This window comes from Dendrobates tinctorius, unplaced genomic scaffold (assembly GCF_039654945.1).
Source record: "Dendrobates tinctorius isolate UK_male_01 unplaced genomic scaffold, ASM3965494v1 ptg000018l, whole genome shotgun sequence".
Classification (NCBI taxonomy): Eukaryota; Metazoa; Chordata; class Amphibia; order Anura; family Dendrobatidae; genus Dendrobates; species Dendrobates tinctorius.
The window spans coordinates 17,538,050-17,556,664 of record NW_027361686.1 but is presented as its reverse complement, the minus strand read 5'-3'; the positions used below and the strand labels follow the sequence as shown (position 1 = coordinate 17,556,664).

Sequence of the window (18,615 nt, the reverse complement as noted above, 5' to 3'; positions counted from 1 at the left end):
GGGCTGGAGGAAACGGACCGGACCCCACTACCTTCCTGCAGTCCGTTTCAAAAATAAAAGCCCATACCGGGTTTTCCCTGAACAAGCTCCTTGGTCAAAATAACTTGATCAGGTTCAAACTTACTTTTATTCTGCCTTGTGTCCCACAGGCACGCTGCTGTGACCACAAGACACTCCAGCGGATCTAATATGCTTCTGAGCGCATCCCGGAAGACACATAGCGACTCTCACATATGACTATATATACACACACACAGTGGGCCATTTATATGGATACACCTAAATAAAATGGGAATGGTTGGTGATATCAACTTCCTGTTTGTAGTACATTAGTACATGGGTGGCAGCCGCCGGGCCTCGACCAATCAGCGACAGGCGCAGTCCTCAGTTAGAAGGACGCACGCCACTGCTACCATCGGGAGATCAGCGGCACTAGCCGCTGATCTCCCGACGGTTGCCCTGGGTCATCTCCGGGCGCACGGGCGTCAGCGGCGACGCAGCCAGGAGATGACCGGCTAGCGGTACCCAGGGTCCAGAGGAGAGGAGACTCCTCCGGACCCTGGGTACCATAAACGTGTAAAAAATAGAATTAAAGTAAAAAAGAGTGATATACTAACCTTCCGACGGCCTCTGGACTTTCTCTCCTCTCCACGCTCCCAGCATCTTCCGTTCCCAGTAAGGCTTTGCGCCAAAGACCGCTAATGATATCGCGCTCTCGTGACAGTGACGTCAACAGCGGTCTTTGGTGCAAAGCATTACTGGGAACGGAAGATGCCGGGAGCGTGGAGAGGAGGGACACAGTCCGGGGGTCGTCGGATGGTGAGTATATCACTTTTTTTATTTTAATCTCCCGCTGGCCATATTCTGGAGTACCCGATGCTTTAGAATCGGGCCAGCAGCTAGTAGAATATAATGTAGCTCCCCATATTATATAACACAACTTCCCCCATAGAATATAATCTACCCCCCATGGTATATAGCACAGCCGCATAGTATATAGCACAGCACCAGATGGTATATAGCACAGCCCACATGGTATATAGCACAGCACCACATAGCATATAACACCCCCCTGAGCATGGCCCCACAGTTCAGTACTCACTGTTACATTAAAAAAAACAAAACACACTCCTCACCTCTCCTCGTGCCCGCGCTGCTCCTGGCTCAGCCTGCTCTGCCTGGTACACAATGAGTGCACAATGACGTCATCGCGCACCTGCCATGTCAGAGGCAGAGTGGGGAATGTTGGGAGAGGGAGCGTCAGCTGACGCTCTCTCCTCCATCATTGCTTTGAATTGTACCGGGGTCATGACGACGGTAAAGTTCAAGATGGCGGGGGGTAGTCGGCGCTGGTGGCAGGCGGGCCCCCCTGCCTCATGGGCCCCTGTTATGATTGAGTCACCGTAGGAGGCAAAAACAGAAGTACAAGCTAAGTCCAGAAAACCAGAGAAGTTGGCAACTATCAGATTGCAGACCCCTGAACCTATCAACACAACTAGCAGTAGCCGTGGGGGGTTCCTACGATGCCCTAGACCCCTCGATCACAGCCGGAGAATTAAATAGGCCTAAAGAAAGGGGAAATCTAAACTGCCCCAGAGCAGACCCCAAGGCAATAGGCAGCCCCCAACATATAATGACGGTGAAGCAAGATGAAAACACTAACACAGACAGAAAGATAGTCTGAGCAAAGCCGGGGCCCAAAACTACCTAGATAGGAAAGGACAGGAAGGCTGCTGTCTGCAATCTGCCAAAACCCTATCAAAGACATAAGCCAACAAGCTGATATGAAAAAGACCCTGAAGCAGCTAGGCTTCAAAAACTAAATCAGCACTCAGGTATTTTCAGAAGACAGAGCTAAAGGAATTCAGCACACCCCAGCAGGGAATGACAGAAATCCAGAAAAACAAAGCAAAACAAAGTAAAAGCACAAATGCAAAAAGCCGAGCAGCAAACTTAGCTTTAGAGGAGCAGGAATTCAGACTAGTCTCCAAGGATCCCACAGAGAAATCACCCGCAGGGCAGAAGGGCGTCGGCAGCCTTATATCCAGTCAGTAACTCCACTCAGCCAGTCATCATCATCAGCCTCAGGTGTTTGATAATCAGGCTCACTACTTTTCTTTACCAGAATAGGGAGTTCCTCGGGCCTCAGTAGTGAAGGGGAAAATTAACTCGCAACAGTACCTCCCCCTTTAGGAGGGGTCACCGAACCCTCAACCATGCCACGAGGGCAATCAGGGTGAGCCCGATGAAAGGCACGCACCAATCTATTGGCATGAATATCAGAGGCAGAGACCCAGGAATTATCCTCCTGACCATAACCCTTCCACTTAACCAAATACTGGAGTCTCCGTCTAGCCAGACGGGAATCCAGTACTTTCTCTACCTCATATTCCATGTTACCTTCAACCAATACAGGGTCTGGAGGTGCCACCCCAGGAACAACAGGTTCAACAAACCTCTTCAACAAAGATTTATGGAACACATTATGGATTTTAAATGTGACAGGAAGAGCCAAACGAAAAGAGACCGGATTAATAATCTCCACAATCTTGTAAGGTCCAATAAATCTAGGCTTAAACTTAGGAGAAGCCACCTTCATAGCAATATTTTTTGATGATAACCACACCATATCACCAACCTTAAACTGGGGACCAATGGTCCTATGTCAGTTGGAAAACCGCTGGGCCTTTTCCTGGGAGAGAGATAACTTATCCACCACTTGGTCCCAGATCTGGTGCACTCTCTCCACCACAGTGTCAACACCTGGGCAGGCAGAGGGCTCCACCTGCCCTGAAGAAAATCGAGGATGAAACCCAAAGTTACAAAAAAAGGTGACATCAAAGTGGCAGAACTAGCTCTATTATTTAAAGCAAATTCGGCCAAGGGCAAAAATGAAACCCAATCATCCTGATCAGCAGAAATAGAACATCTCAAATATGACGCCAAGGTCTGGTTTGTTCTCTCTGTCTGCCCATTGGTCTGAGGGTGAAAAGCAGAGGAGAAGGACAACTGAATTCCCAGCCTGGAACAGAAAGTTCTCCAAAATCTAGACACAAACTGGACTCTTCTGTCAGATACAATGTTCTCAGGAATCCCGTGCAAACGAACCACCTGTTGTAAAAACAGGGGCACCAACTCAGAGGAAGATGGCAACTTAGGTTCTCTAAGATGGTTCATCTTGTACCACTCCCTATCACAAATCACCCAAATAACAGTCATCTTTTGAGAGACAGGCATATCAGAGATGAAATCCATTGAAATATGGGTCCATAGCCTCTTGGGGACAGGCAAAGGCATCAACAACCCACTAGAGCGAGAACACGATTTAGACCGGGAGCACGTCCCACAGGACTGCACAAAATTCCTGACATCACGAGACAAGGAGGGCCACCAAAAAAACCGACTCACCAGATCTCTAGTACCAAAAATACCTGGATGACCAGCCAAAGCAGAGCAATGAACTTCAGACATCACTCTCTTCTTCCACTGGTCAGGAACATACAACTTTCCACTGGGACAACGCTCAGGTTTGTCCTCCTGGAACTCTTCCAGAGCACGTCTCAAATCGGGCGAGATGGCAGAAAGAACTACCCCTTCGCTAAGATGGTAGCAGGCTTGGTCACCACAGGAGAATCCGCAAAGAAGCTCCTAGAGAGGGTGTCTGCTTTGACATTCTTCGTTCCAGGAAGAAAAGAAACCACAAAATCAAAACGTGTAAAAAACAAGGCCCACCTAGCCTGTCTAGGGTTCAAGCGCTTAGCCGACTCTAGGTAAATCAAATTCTTGTGGTCAGTGAGGACCACGACTTGATGCTTAGCTCCCTCCAACCAATGTCTCCACTCCTCAAATGCCCATTTCATGGCCAACAATTCCCTATTCCCCACATCATAGTTACGTTCAGATGGAGAGAACTTTCGGGAAAAGAAAGTACAGGGATTCATTTTAGATGTTACAGGATCCTTTTGGGACAAAACAGCTCCTGCACCAATCTCAGAAGCATCCACCTCTACCTGGAATGGAAGTGAGACATCAGGTTGCCGCAAAACCGGGGCGGAGGTGAATCTTCGCTTCAGCTCCTGAAAGGAAGAAACAGCCTCCGGAGACCAATTTAACACATCAGCACCCTTCTTAGTCAAATCAGTCAATGGCTTGGCAATACTAGAAAATTTTGCTATAAATTTCCGATAAAAATTAGCAAAACCCAAAAACTTCTGGAGGGCCTTCAAAGAAGTGGGCTGAACCCAATCGTAAATGGCCTGTACCTTGGCCGGGTCCATTTCAATAGTTGACAGGGACAAAGTAAATCCCAAAAAAGAAATCCTCTGTACTCCAAAAAGGCATTTAGATCCTTTGACATACAGGGAATTCTCCCTCAAGATCCGGAACACAGTCCGAATATGTTCCACATGAGAATCCCAATCCTTGGAGAAGATCAAAATATCATCCAGATAGATAATCAAAAATTTATCGACAAAATCTCGTAAAATATCGTTTATGAAGCACTGGAAGACAGAAGGGGCATTAGTGAGCCCAAAAGGCATCACCAGGTACTCAAAATGTCCCTCCGGAGTATTAAACGCCGTCTTCCATTCATCCACATGCTTAATGCGAATAAGATTATACACCCCCCTGAGGTCAAGCTTGGTAAACCAGCAAGCACCTTTAACTCTGGAGAATAGATCAGAAATCAGGGGTAACGGATACTGATATTTAACAGTAATTTTGTTGAGGGCACGATAATCATTACAAGGTCTTAATGATCCATCCTTTTTGGCTACAAAAAAAAAAAACAGCACCTAAGGGTGACGAGGATGGTCTAATATGACCCTTCTCCAACGCCTCCTTAATATAGGATCGCATAGCCTCGTGCTCGGGTACAGATAAATTGAAGAGCCGACCCTTGGGAAATTTACACCCCGGGCTCAGTTCAATTGCACAGTCATAACTCCTATGAGGAGGCAGAGACACAGACTCATTCTCACTAAATACATCATAAAAGTCCGCCAAATAATCAGGAACATCATGCGACTGAGGAGAGGTGGAAAACACAGGAGCCTCACTAAAGGCACACCGACAACCCCAACTCACCACAGACACAGATTTCCAATCCAAAACTGGATTATGAATTTGTAACCAGGGAATCCCCAGAACAATAGTATCATGCAGATTATGCAACACCAAAAATCTGCAATTTTCTTGATGGTCTGGGGCGACCCGCATTACCACCTGGGTCCAAAACTGAGGTTTATTTTTAGCCATAGAAGTAGCATCAATCACCCTCAAAGGGATAGGCGTCTGCAGAGGTGTCATCGGAAATCCACAACGTTTAGAAAAATCCAAGTCCATTAGGTTTAGGGCTGCTGCCGAATCCACAAAAGCCTTGGCGGAAAATGTGGACAGGGAGCAGATCAGAGTAATAGCCAGAAGAAACTTAGGTTGAACACCCCCAACAGAAAACGTGTGTGCAAAGCGTTTCTCTCGTTTAGGACAGACAGAAATAATATACGAGGCATCTCCACAGAAAAAACACAACTTATTACGCCTTCTGAACTCCTGATGCTGCTCTCTGGAAAAAACTCTATCACATTGCATAGGTTCGGCATTTGTTCAACAGGTGGCAACACCTCTCGTGCAGCTTTGCGTTCGCGCAAACGCCGATCAACCTGAATGGCTAATGACATAGAATCGTCAAGACCAGAGGGAACAGGAAATCCCACCATAGTATCTTTTACGGTTTCTGACAACCCCTTCCGATAGAGAGCAGCCAAGGCATTATCATTCCAGGTAGTAAGTACTGCCCACTTTTGGAATTTTTGACAGTACAATTCTGCAGAATCACGACACTGGTTCAATGCCAGCAGGGTCTTTTCAGCCTGATCAATGGCATTAGGTTCATCATACAACAACCCCAAGGCCTGAAAAAATGCGTTCACATTAGTAAGAATAGGATCATCTGGTTTCAAAGAAAACGCCCAATCCTGGGGATCGCCACGCAGCAAAGAGATGACAATTTTAACCTGCTGCGCGGAGCTCCCTGACGAGTTAGGCTTCAAGGCAAAAAATAATTTACAATTATTTTTGAAATTCAAAAATTTAGACCGATCCCCAAAAAATACATCAGGTGTAGGAATCTTTGGTTCAGCAGCATGTGAATGAGCAATGTAGGCGGAAATTCCCCGCACTTCCGCAGCGAGCTGCTCCACACGATCAGACAATTGCTTTATCTCCATTGAGAGAAAAAAAAAATTCCCCCTACGGCCTCAGAGATATAGAGGAAAAAATATACACACTTTTTTTTTTTTTTACAATTCTTTCCTGCTATTGAGTACCCTAGGATCTGCGGTATGGCGGGTGATTCTGTTATGATTGAGTCACCGTAGGAGGCAAAAACAGAAATACAAGCTAAGTCCAGAAAACTAGAGAAGTTGGCAACTATCAGATTGCAGACCCCTGAACCTATCAACACAACTAGCAGTAGCCGTGGGGGGTTCCTACGATGCCCTAGACCCCTCGATCACAGCCGGAGAATTAAATAGGCCTAAAGAAAGGGGAAATCTAAACTGCCCCAGAGCAGACCCCAAAGCAATAGGCAGCCCCCAACATATAATGACGGTGAAGCAAGATGAAAACACTAACACAGACAGAAAGATAGACTGAGCAAAGCCGGGGCCCAAAACTACCTAGATAGGAAAGGACAGGAAGGCTGCTGTCTGCAATCTGCCAAAACCCTATCAAAGACATAAGCCAACAAGCTGATATGAAAAAGACCCTGAAGCAGCTAGGCTTCAAAAACTAAATCAGCACTCAGGTATTTTCAGAAGACAGAGCTAAAGGAATTCAGCACACCCCAGCAGGGAATGGCAGAAATCCAGAAAAACAAAGCAAAACACAGTCAAAGCACAAATGCAAAAAGCCGAGCAGCAAACTTAGCTTTAGAGGAGCAGGAATTCAGACTGGTCTCCAAGGATCCCACAGAGAAATCACTCGCAGGGCAGAAGGGCGTCGGCAGCCTTATATCCAGTCAGTAACTCCACTCAGCTAGTCATCATCATCAGCCTCAGGTGTTTGATAATCAGGCTCACTACCTTTCTTTACCAGAAGAGGGAGTTCCTCGGGCCTCAGTAGTGAAGGGGAAAATGAACTCACAACAGGCCCCATAGCGGCTGTGTGATGTACCGCTAGCTGGGGGCCCCTGGGGGAACGGGGGCCCTAGGCAGCTGCGAGGTCTGCCTGCCGCCAACGCCAGCCCTGTCCGTGTGCTACTATCTGCCCAAACACCACTTTAGTAAGTATATAACACTGGCAGTCTCATGCGTTCTTCCAATGGTAGATGTATGTGCACAGAGAATGACATGTTAACATTTACAACTTGTGTAGTATAGGTAGACAGGAAGCCCTTAGTAGAACCAGGTAAGTATCATGAGTGTAGCTAAACAATGCTTATATAATGATGTCTCAGTATTGCTAAATGTGTTCTGATGTACGCCATCACCAACACTCCCCAGCCTACTACTTTCGGCCTCCTTCATTATTTAATGGCATGCCCTCCATGGTTTTGTCCTACCACCCAGGCATAGTAGGCTATGGTGACCTTCAGTGATAATAGTACTATGGCCGACACAACTTCGGCAGTCAGTGATTGTGTCACTAGTGCTTCAGGGTTACTTTGCCTGATGAAATTTGGAAGCCCTTGGATAAATAACTCATTCTTTCACAAAGCAGATTTTATTGCATATATTCAATTTGTTTCATAAACCTTGTTCAACTTCTTTGCATTTTCAATTTTGGCAGGATACATAAGACAATAAAGTACATCTTGTTCATGGGTGGCTCTGGTCACATATGCCTGCTTCCCTCCTCTATATCTTGCTCTTTCTTGCTCCACATGAGTTTGAGTATTTTTTCTTTTATTTGTGTGATCTTCATTTTATAATAATGGTAACACCTAAAAGAAAACTATTGGTTAATATTGCTGTTGAATTAAGCTTTACATACTGTATTACTCTTAGGTCCTGAGCTAAGCATTGCACAGCCTAACAGTGTTATCAGAGCACTTCTTGAAAGGGTCACTGCTGTCTGAAAACTTAGGCTCTTTCCATGGCCAATGCAATGCACTACAAACTACTATATTTCTGTCTTTAAAATCACTCTGAAGATTTGACAACTGTGTGTCTCCCGTCTAAAGTGTTGTCCAATACTTGTTGTCAAGTATAATCGTTCTTCAGCATGCCAGCATTGATAACAAGAGATGGGTCACAGTCCCTCTCGAATTCTTCTGTTAAACTGCATTTAGGCATAATGGAGAAGTGAGTTTTCAGTTCAGGGCAGGGGCGTTGCTAGCATGAAAGATCTAGGGATCCAGCCTCAAACTTCTTTCCCTACCCAGAGTCTATGATGACTGCCACATTAAAATGTGTCAGCATCAACATGATACCAATACAGTTCAATCCTATGATAGAGCCAGGAGCCACAACCCATCATACTGTGTACTGGGAACTGTGTAGACATCATACTGTATATAGAGGGATTGTTGGGCTATCATACTGTAAGGAAATGGATCAACTGCTGTGTTTCCCCGAAGACCTCAATGCTGCTGTGGTGTAGAATGTGAGTAATGTTTTGTTCCTGAAATGTTTCCTTGTGATAACAATTGTTAATTGACTTAGAGGCTGCAGTACTATCTCTCGGTCACAAGATGTCACTGTCTAGAATGTAGGTGAAATGAGAAGTCTACCAGCAACACAGCAGGCACAGAGACAGCGCAAGAGTTAAGACCAGCTGATTGTGAGGAGCAGGTTTGGGAATCGCTGGATAGTGTAAAAAAGAAGTAGTAGAGTTGGGAAAAACTGTGAGAAGTGACAGCAGCAGTTGCAGGCAATAGGCTGCTAGGGACAACGTGGGCTTAATACTGGGAGCAGTGGATTGCCAAAGAACTCTTCCATGTGAATCCATCTGCCGGCCTGGGAACCTCGAGATGGACATCGGGGCACTCAGGCGCACTCAGCCTGTGAAGCTACAGAGAAAGATTGACTCAAGAGGTGGGAGGTGATGCAATCCCTGTGCACTGCTAGAGGTGGAGAATTCCTAGTGCTAGTGAAGTTAGCAAGAGGAATGCTCTACCCATATCGAGAACCAGGACTGAAGTTGTGTCCGGTACCTGTGAGAAAGACGACAACCCATTGGTCCTTATCCTTAAGGCCTTGTTGTTGTTTGTAAAGGTTGCCAATTATCAAGGAAAAGTTTGATTGTTTTTATGAATCCCGTGCCCCTGGATTGATTGCTGCCAAGGTTCCAGAAGAGAAAAACCGAGAGCCCATGGACACCTGTAGACAAGAAGTAAGTGTGATGCACCCCCCACACAGCATCACATCAGGACAGGGACTGTAGGGTTTACTGTAGGGTGCCAGAGCGAAAGGGGAGCAGCAGCTCGCACACTACTACCTCGCTTGGGCACTTTACAATACTATATTTAGGAGGCTATGGTGGCCATAATATTGGAAACAGGGGGAATGTGGGGCCATCATACTAAATAGCTGGAGATGTGGGGACATGATATTGTTATAGGCGGATTGTGGGGTCATTATAATATATATATATATATATATACAGTATATATATATAGGGCTAAGGGGGTCATCATATTGTAAAAATGGGGCTGTGGAATCATTATACTGATTATAGGGAACAGTGGCGCCATCTTACTGCACATAGGAAGCTGTGGGGCAATCATACTATATATAGGGAGGCTGTGGAGCTATTATATTGTATATAGGGGGACTGTGAAAGCCATCAAATTGTATATAGGAGGCTGGGAGCCATCATACTATATTGTGGGAGCTATGGGGCCATCATTCTATAAATAGCAGGGCTGTGGGTCCATCATACTAAATTTAAGAGGGCGGTCTGGCCATCATACTATATATCACTATATACTAGGGATATTATGTATAGGGAACTGTGGGGGGCCATGATACTGAAAATAGGGGATGTGGGAGACAATACTGTATGTTGGGGCAGTGGGGACGTTGTAATATATATAAGAAGCAGTCGGGGCCATCAGAGTGTATATCGTGAGCTGTGGGGGCTATCATACTGTACAGTATATACAATGCTGTTAGGACATCATATTGTGTATAGAGAGCTGTTCAGGCCATGCTATTGTATATTGGGTGCTGGGGAGCCTAATAATGTAACTAGGGGCTGCGGACACCATAATATTCTATATGGAGAACTGTGCTGACCATAATACTATATGTACGTAGCTGTGGGAGCACGCATAGGACTTTTTTTCTGTTTAAATGGGGGCAATATTAATTTTGATTGGGTACTCAGGGAGGCATTATTCACTTTTAAGGGGGTATTGTTATTTTATTGCTTTAAGGGGGTGCTTGAGACATTATACTATTCAATATTTTTCATGGCCTTATATTATCGGTAGTACAGTGAGGTCATTAATGATTTTCATGGGACACTATTTTTTAGGTGCACTCTCTATTTGGCACATTGTCTTTGTAGCATTTTTAGGGGGGCAGAGTAATCATAGTAATGACACAATTTTTGAAGTATTGGGTCACTATTCCACCCAGTAGGTGCACGCAGGATGGGAAACTTTGGGGGTTGCTGAAAATGTACGAAGTCAAATGTTCTTTTTTATAAACTCTGCAGTCATGGCTGGAAGAAGTTGACATGTCAGTCTGGACCAGATGGAAAAAAAACAAGAAAAGTGACAGAACATCATTTATTTTTGGGACTTGAAGGAAGGAGACAGGGCTCAGTTGCTTGAATAAAAGAAGGGTTGCCCCTACAGAAGTGTCACCACACCCAGAGTCTGACGGGTTTCCCTTCTGTATCCTTGATGAGGATAACGAGGTAGTGTCCCCTGAGGCTGACATTCCTGGGTTAGGGGTGACTATTGAAAATTTTTGGCTCGCCCAACATAGGGACCTATCTGTATAGGAGGCATTCAATAATGTAACCATCATAAATGGTATAGCACAGGAGCCGGGGGCTGACACTAGGTTTCTTTAATTTATGTTGAGTGAGGACTTATTGTACCCGGTTGCTAAGGTGAGAAAGGTGATAGTGGAACAATTGTTGGTACCTGGACCCTACAGACAGAGTGTTGGACATGGCCAATTCACATATCTTGAGTGGCCATCTGATGAGGGGATAAAACTCAAGAATGGGTCATGCTGAGGTTCTATTGGCCCAGATGTCAGTGGGAAACCTTAAAGTATTACAGGTCCTGTCCCACCTGCCAGCTAATGGCCCCCACCTCCCACTTTTGAAGCCCCCTTGTGCCATTACCCATCATAAAAGTGCTGCTTGAGAGAATTGCAATGGACTTGGTCGGTCCCCTGGTTAAATCTGCTTTTGGGCATCAATATATATCGGTCATCCTTGACTGTTACGTGGTACCCTGAAGCGGTCCCCCTGAGAAGATCCTCTGCAAAAAATATAGCCCGCGAGTTGGTTCACGTTTTTCCAGGACAGGATTACCGAGGGAGATCCTGACCGACCAAGGAGCACCCTTCATGAGAAAGGTGATGAGAGAGCTGTGTAAGGCCCTGCAAATTATACAAGTGAAGACATCCGTTTACCATCCCCAGACAGACAGCCCTGTGGAAAGGTTTAATAAAATATTAAAGAGTGTGCCACGGCATAATTCTTATGACGCCCATACTATTAGATCAGGCGGACCAGCCAGTGCTAAAAGATGCATATCATGTGAACATTATCATATGTCCCGATTGGAAGCTGGCTGTCTCATCAGGTATTTTTTGCACCTGTGTCATCTCAATGGGTCCGCTGCACCTTGTTTAGTGCATTTGTTCTGTGGCCTTGGCAGGTAAGCATCTCTGCTGCATTTTGGTGTTTTTATCTAAGGCCTCTTTCACACTTCAGTTTTTTGTGTCAGTTTTGCGGATCCGTTTTTTTCAAAACCTGGCGGATTTTGACTGATTGTAAAAAACGGAAGTGTGAAAGAGGCCTAACCTAGTCTTTTTTGGTCTTTTTTGTAAGAGTAGGGACTTGCAAAAGTGGGGACCTTTGACGGAGGTTGCGGGCTTAAGTATTGTGGCCATAATATAAACTAATACCTCACATATATCGCTATGTGTTTTTTGCACTGTATATATACATTTTTTTCAGGGTGCAGCTGGGCCCAGATAGCTCTGTAAACTTTGGCCTCTGTTCACATGGAATGCATCTTTTAGCATTGGCTGGCCCGCCTGATCTAATAGTATGGGCGTCACTAATAGGTTCAGTCGGACGCTTTGCATATTCTGTGTGAACACTGCCACATACAGATTCTATTTTTTGTGCATTATCATACCAAGTGGCCATGTCCTGATTGGAGGCTGGCTGCCTCATCAGGTATTTTTGCACGTGTGCCATCTCAATGGGTCCGCTGCCCCTTGTTTAGTGCATTTGTTCTGTGGCCTTGGCAGGTAAGCATCTCTGCCTGCATTTTGGTGCACATACACCCACCCATGGGTGTGGTTCACAATGGATCACAGTCTGTTTATTTGACACATGGTCTGTGTGTGTGGAGTTAAGAAGACCTCCTGCGTATTATCTCCAGACTAAACTGGTATACTGGATCCAGCCTGTATGTCCTGGACTGTCTCTAAAGTGACTTTATTATAGTGGTTTGAAAAAACCACTATATTGTAATCCGAACGCTGCTAACTTATTATAGTGGTTTGAAAAAACCACTATATTGTAATCCGAACGCTGCTAACTTATTCTTCTTATTATTATTATTATTAAGTTGATTTCCGCAATTAATGCGGCCCGAACCGCTACACGCACAGACTCCGTTGAGGTGTCCTTTCGAAGCCAGCGTCCATGAGAGGTGTGCTAAGTATTTTTCGTGTCGATCGGATTTGTAGTTTTTGCGCAATTTGCGTTTGAAAATTTTTTTTCCCGTCATTGGAATGCACTGTCTCCAATGCTTTTCAATAGGAAATGGCAAAACGTGCCCTGAGGCGATTGAAATGACAGTTGAGCTCATTGATATGCGCAGGCAGACCCAGTTACTATGCCAATGCCTACGAACGTCACATGACATCTCCAGAACAGAGATTCTGCCACATAATATCAGCTCTTAAAGTGAAACCCACAGCACAAATGCAAATCTAGCTTCATCACATGACACATGCCCCTGAGAGAGAATGTGTGCGCCAAAGTGGATTTAAAAGAAGCCCACTGAGCCAAACTAGCTCTTAAAGGGCCAACGCGCCAAAGTGATTGTTAAAGGGCCAGCGCACCCAAATGAGTCTTAAAGGGCCGACACACCAAATCGGAGGCTGAGCCACCCCGGCCTCCAAATCGGAGGCTGAGCCACCCCGGCCTCCAAATCGGAAGCTGAGCCACCCCGGCCTCCAAATCGGACGCTGAGCCACCCCGGCCTCCGATTTGGAGGCCGATCGACCCCGGCCTCCAAATCGGAGGCCGATCGACCCCGGCCTCCAAATCGGAGGCCGATCGACCCCGGCCTCCAAATCGGAGGCCGAGCCACCCCGGCCTCCAAATCGGAGGCCGAGCCACCCCGGCCTCCAAATCGGAGGCCGAGCCACCCCGGCCTCCAAATCGGAGGCTCATCGACCGCTGCCTCCAAATCGAAGGCTCTTTGACCTCGGCCTCCAAATCGGAAGCTCAACGACCCCGGCCTCCAAATTGGAGGCTGAGCGACCCCAGCCTCCAAATCTTACCCAGAGTGGCCCCGCCCACCAAATCAGACCCAGAGAGGCCCTGCCCACCAAATCGGACCCTGAGGGGCCCCGCCCACCAAATCGGACCCTGTGGGGCCCCGCCCACCAAATCGGACCCTGAGAGGCCCCGCCCACCAAATCGGACCCAGAGTGGTCCCGCCCACCAAATTGGACCCAGAGTGGTCCCGCCCACCAAATTGGACCCAGTGGGGCTCCGCCCACAAAATCGGACCCAGAGGGGCCCCTGCCACAAAATCAGACCCTGAGGGGCCGCGGCCACAAAATCGGACCCTGATGGGCCCCAGTCACAAAATTGGACCCTGATAGGCCCCGGCCACAAAATCGGACCCTGAGGGGCCCCAACCACAAAATCGGACCCTGAGGGGACCCAACCACAAAATCGGACCCAGAGTGGTCCCGCCCACCAAATTGGACCCAGAGTGGTCCCGCCCACCAAATCGGACCCAGAGGGGCCCCACCCACAAAATCGGACCCAGAGGGGCCCCTGCCACAAAATCGGACCCAGAGGGGCCGCGGCCACAAAATCGGACCCTGAGGGGCCGCGGCCACAAAATCGGACCCTGAGGGGCCCCAACCACAAAATCGGACCCTGAGGGGACCCAACCACAAAATCGAACCCTGAGGGGCCCCTGACACAAAATCGGACCCTGAGGGGCCCCGGCCACAAAATCAGACCCTGAGGGGCCCAACCCACAAAATTGGACCCTGAGGGGCCCCGCCCACCAAATTGGACCCTGAGGGGCCCCACCCAACAAATCGGACCCTGAGAGGCCCCACCCACAAAATCGGACCCTGACGGGCCCCGGCCACAAAATCGGACCCTGAGGGGCCCCACCCACAAAATTGGACCCTGAGGGGTTTCGGCCACAAAAATCGGATCCTGAGTGGCCCCGGCCGCAAAATCGGACCCTGAGGGGCCCCAGCCACAAAATCGGACCTTGAGGGGCCCCACCCACCAAATCAAACCCTGAGGGGCCCCGGCCACCAAATCGGACCCTGAGGGGCCCCGGCCACCAAATCGGACCCTGAGTGGCCCCGGCCACAAAATCGGACCCTGAGGGGCCCCACCCACAAAATCGGACCCTGAGGGGCCCCACCCACAAAATCAGGCCCTGAGGGTCCCCACCCACAAAATCAGACCCTGAGGCCAAAGTGGCCCCTGAGAGGCACCCACAGTTAAATCGTATCCTGAGTTGAAAGTCTAGCAGGGGCAGCAGGCAAGTCTCTCTTAAAGGGGCAGCCCGGGCACCATTTCAAACCACTATCTGTACTTCCTTCAGGAAATACACATCTAGTATTATTATTACTATTCAGTTGATTTCCGCAATTAATGCGGCCCGAACCGCTACACGCATAGACTCCGTTGAGGTGTCGTTTCGAAGCCAGCGTTCACGAGAGGTGTGCTAAGTATTTTTCGTGTCGATCAGATTTATAGTTTTTGTGCAATTTGCGTTTGAAAAAACATTTTCCTGTCATTGGAATGAACTGTCTCAATGCATTTCAAATGGAAAATTTTGCCATAGGGAAAACATGGGGCAGTCATGAGGCGATTCAAATAGCAGTTAAGCTCATTGATATGAGCAGGCACACCCAGTTACTATGCCAACGCCTACAAACTTTTCATGACCCCTCCAAGACAGAGTTTCTGGCAGATAATATCAGCTCTTAAAGCGAAACCCAGAGCACAAATGCAAATCTAGCTTCATCACATGACGCATGCCCCTGAGAGAGAATGTGCGCCAAAGTGGATTTAGAAGCCCAGTGTGCCAAACTGGCTCTTAAACGGCCGACGCGCCTAAGTGATTCTTAAAGGGCCGGCGCACCAAAATGAGTCTTAAAGGGCCGGCGCGCCAAATAGAAAGCTGAGTGACCCCAGGCTCCAAATCGGAGGCTGATTGACCCTGGCCTACAAATCGGAGGCTGATCGACCCTGGCCTACAAAACGGAGACTGAGCCACCCTGGCCTCCAAATCGGACCCTGAGGTGCCCCGCCCACCAAATCGGACCCAGAGTGGGCCCGCCCACCAAATCGGACCCAGAGTGGCCCCGCCCACCAAATCGGACCCTGAGGTGCCCTACCCACCAAATCAGACCCAGAGTGGCCCCGCCCACCAAATCGGACCCTGAGGGGCCCCAACCACAAAATCGGACCCCGAGGGGTCCAGGCCACAAAATCGGACCCTGAGGGGCCCCGATCACAAAATCGGACCTTGAGGGGCTCCGGCCACAAAATCGGACCCTGAGGGGCCCCACCCACAAAATCGGACCCTGAGGGGCCCCACCCACAAAATCGGAACCTGAGGGGCCACACCCACAAAATCAGACCCTGAGGGGCCACACCCACAAAATCGGACCCTGAGGGATCCCGGCCACCAATTCAAGCCCTGAGGAGCCCAGGCCACCGAATCAGATCCTGAGGGGCCCCACCCACCAAATCAGACCCTGAGGCCAAAGTGGCCCCTGAGAGGCACCCACAGTTAAAACGGATCCTGACTTGAAAGTCTTGCAGGGGCAGCAGGCAAGTCTATCTTAAAGGGGCAGCCCGGGCACCATTTCAAACCACTATCTGTACTTCCTTCAGGAAATACACATCTAGTATTATTATTACTATTCAGTTGATTTCCGCAATTAATGCGGCCCGAACCGCTACACGCACAGACTCCGTTGAGGCCTCATTTCGAAGCCAGTGTCCACGAGTGGTGTGCTAAGTATTTTTCGTGTCGATCGGATTTGGAGTTTTTACGCAATTTGCGTTTGAAAAAACGTTTTCCTCAATGCATTTCAATGGGAAAATGTTGCCATAGGGAAAACAATTGGACAGTCGTGAGGTGGCAGTTAAGCTCATTGATATGCGCAGGCTCACCCAGTTACTATGCCAACGCCCACGAACTTCACATGACCTCTCCAGGACAGAGTTTCTGGCAGATAATTTCAGCTCTTAAAGCGAAACCCACAGCACAAATGCAAATCTAGCTTCATCACATGACGCATGCCCCTGAGAGAGAATGTGCGCCAAAATGGATTTAGAAGCCCAGCGCGTCAAACTAGCTCTTAAAGGGCCAACGCGCCAAAGTTATTCTTAAAGGGCCAGCGCACCGAAATGAGTCCCGGCGCGCCAAGTCGAAAGCTGAGTGACCCCAGGCTCCAAATCGGAGGCTGAGCCAACCCGGCCCCCAAATCGGAGGCTGAGCCACCCCGGCCCCCAAATCGGAGGCTGAGCCACCCTGGCCTCCAAATCGGACCCAGCGTGGCCCCGCTCAAAAAAATCAGACCCTGAGTGTCCCCGCCCACCAAATCGGACCCAGAGTGGCCTCACCCACCATATCGGACCCAGAGTGGGTCTCGCCAAATCGGAACGGACCCAGAGTGGCCCCGCCCACCAAATCAGACCCTGAGGAGCCCCGCCCACCAAATCAGACCCCGAGGGGCTCCGCCCACCAAATCGGACCCAGAGTGGCCCCGCCAACCAAATCGGACCCAGAGTGGCCCCGCCCACTAAATCAGACCCTGAGGAGCCCCGCCCACCAAATCAGACCCCGAGGGGCTCCGCCCACCAAATCGGACCCAGAGTGGCCCCGCCAACCAAATCGGACCCAGAGTAACCCCGCCCACCAAATCGGACCGAGGGGCACCGCCCACTAAATCGGACCGAGAGTGGCCCCGCCCACCAAATCAGACCCAGAGTGGCCCCGCCCACCAAATCGGACCCAGAGTAACCCCGCCCACCAAATCGGACCCTGAGGGGCACCGCCCACTAAATCGGACCGAGAGAGGCCCCGCCCACCAAATCGGACCCTGAGGAGCCCCGCCCACCAAATCAGACCCAGAGGGGCCCCGCCCACCAAATCGGACCCAGAGTGGCCCCCCACCAAATCGGACCCAGAGTGGCCCCGCCCACCAAAATGGACTCTGGGTGCTCCGCCCACAAAATCAGACCCTGAGCAGACCCGGCCACAAAATCGGACCCTGAGGGGCCCCGGCCACAAAATCAGACTCTGAGGGGCCCCGGCCACAAAATCGGACCCTGAGGGGCCCCGGCCACAAAATCGGACCCTGAGGGGCCCGGGCGACAAAATCAGACCCTGAGGGGCCCCGGTGACAAAATCGGACCCTGAGGGGCCCCGGCCACAAAATCGGACCCTGAGGGACCTCGTCACAAAATCGGACCCTGAGGGGCTATGGCCACAAAATCGGACCCTGAGGGGCCCCAGCCACAAAATTGGACCCTGAGGGGCACCAGCCGACACAATCGGACCCTGAGAGATCCCGGCCAGCAATTCAAGCCCTGAGGAGCCCAGGCCACCGAATCGGATCCTGAGGGGCCCCACCCACCAAATCAGATCCTGAGGCCAAAGTGGCCCCTGAGAGGCACCCACAGTTAAAATGGATCCTGAGTTGAAAGTCTTGCAGGGGCAGCAGGCAAGTCTCTCTTAAAGGGGCAGCCCGGGCACCATTTCAAACCACTATCTGTACTTCCTTCAGGAAATACACATCTAGTATTATTATTACTATTCAGTTGATTTCCGCAATTAATGCGGCCCGAACCGCTACACGCACAGACTCCGTTGAGGTGTTGTTTTGAAGCCAGCGTCCACGAGTGGTGTGCTAAGTATTTTTCGTGTCGATCGGATTTGTAGTTTTTGCGCAATTTGCGTTTGAAATTTTTTTTCCCCGTCATTGGAATGCACTGTCTCAATGCATTTGAATGGGAAATGGCAAAACGTGCCCTGAGGCGATTGAAATGGCAGTTAAGCTCATTGATATGCGCAGGAACACCCAGTTACTATGCCAACGCCTACGAACGTCACATGATGCCCCCAGGACAGAGCTTCTGCCACATAATATCAGCTCTTAAAGCGAAACCCACAGCACAAATGCA

The 18,615-nt window shown here is 49.0% G+C and overlaps 1 protein-coding gene across 1 annotated transcript in view; it reads right to left on the bottom strand.

Annotated features, from left to right (window-relative positions):
* Positions 1–7,776: 7,776 nt before the first annotated feature.
* Positions 7,777–18,615, bottom strand: part of IZUMO3 (IZUMO family member 3) — a 72,135-nt gene continuing 61,296 nt past the window's right edge. The window contains exon 5 of the mRNA XM_073566422.1: positions 7,777–7,945. Within this exon, the coding sequence (XP_073422523.1) occupies positions 7,837–7,945 (109 nt within the window). The 3' untranslated portion in view covers positions 7,777–7,836. The remainder of the gene's footprint in view (positions 7,946–18,615) is intronic.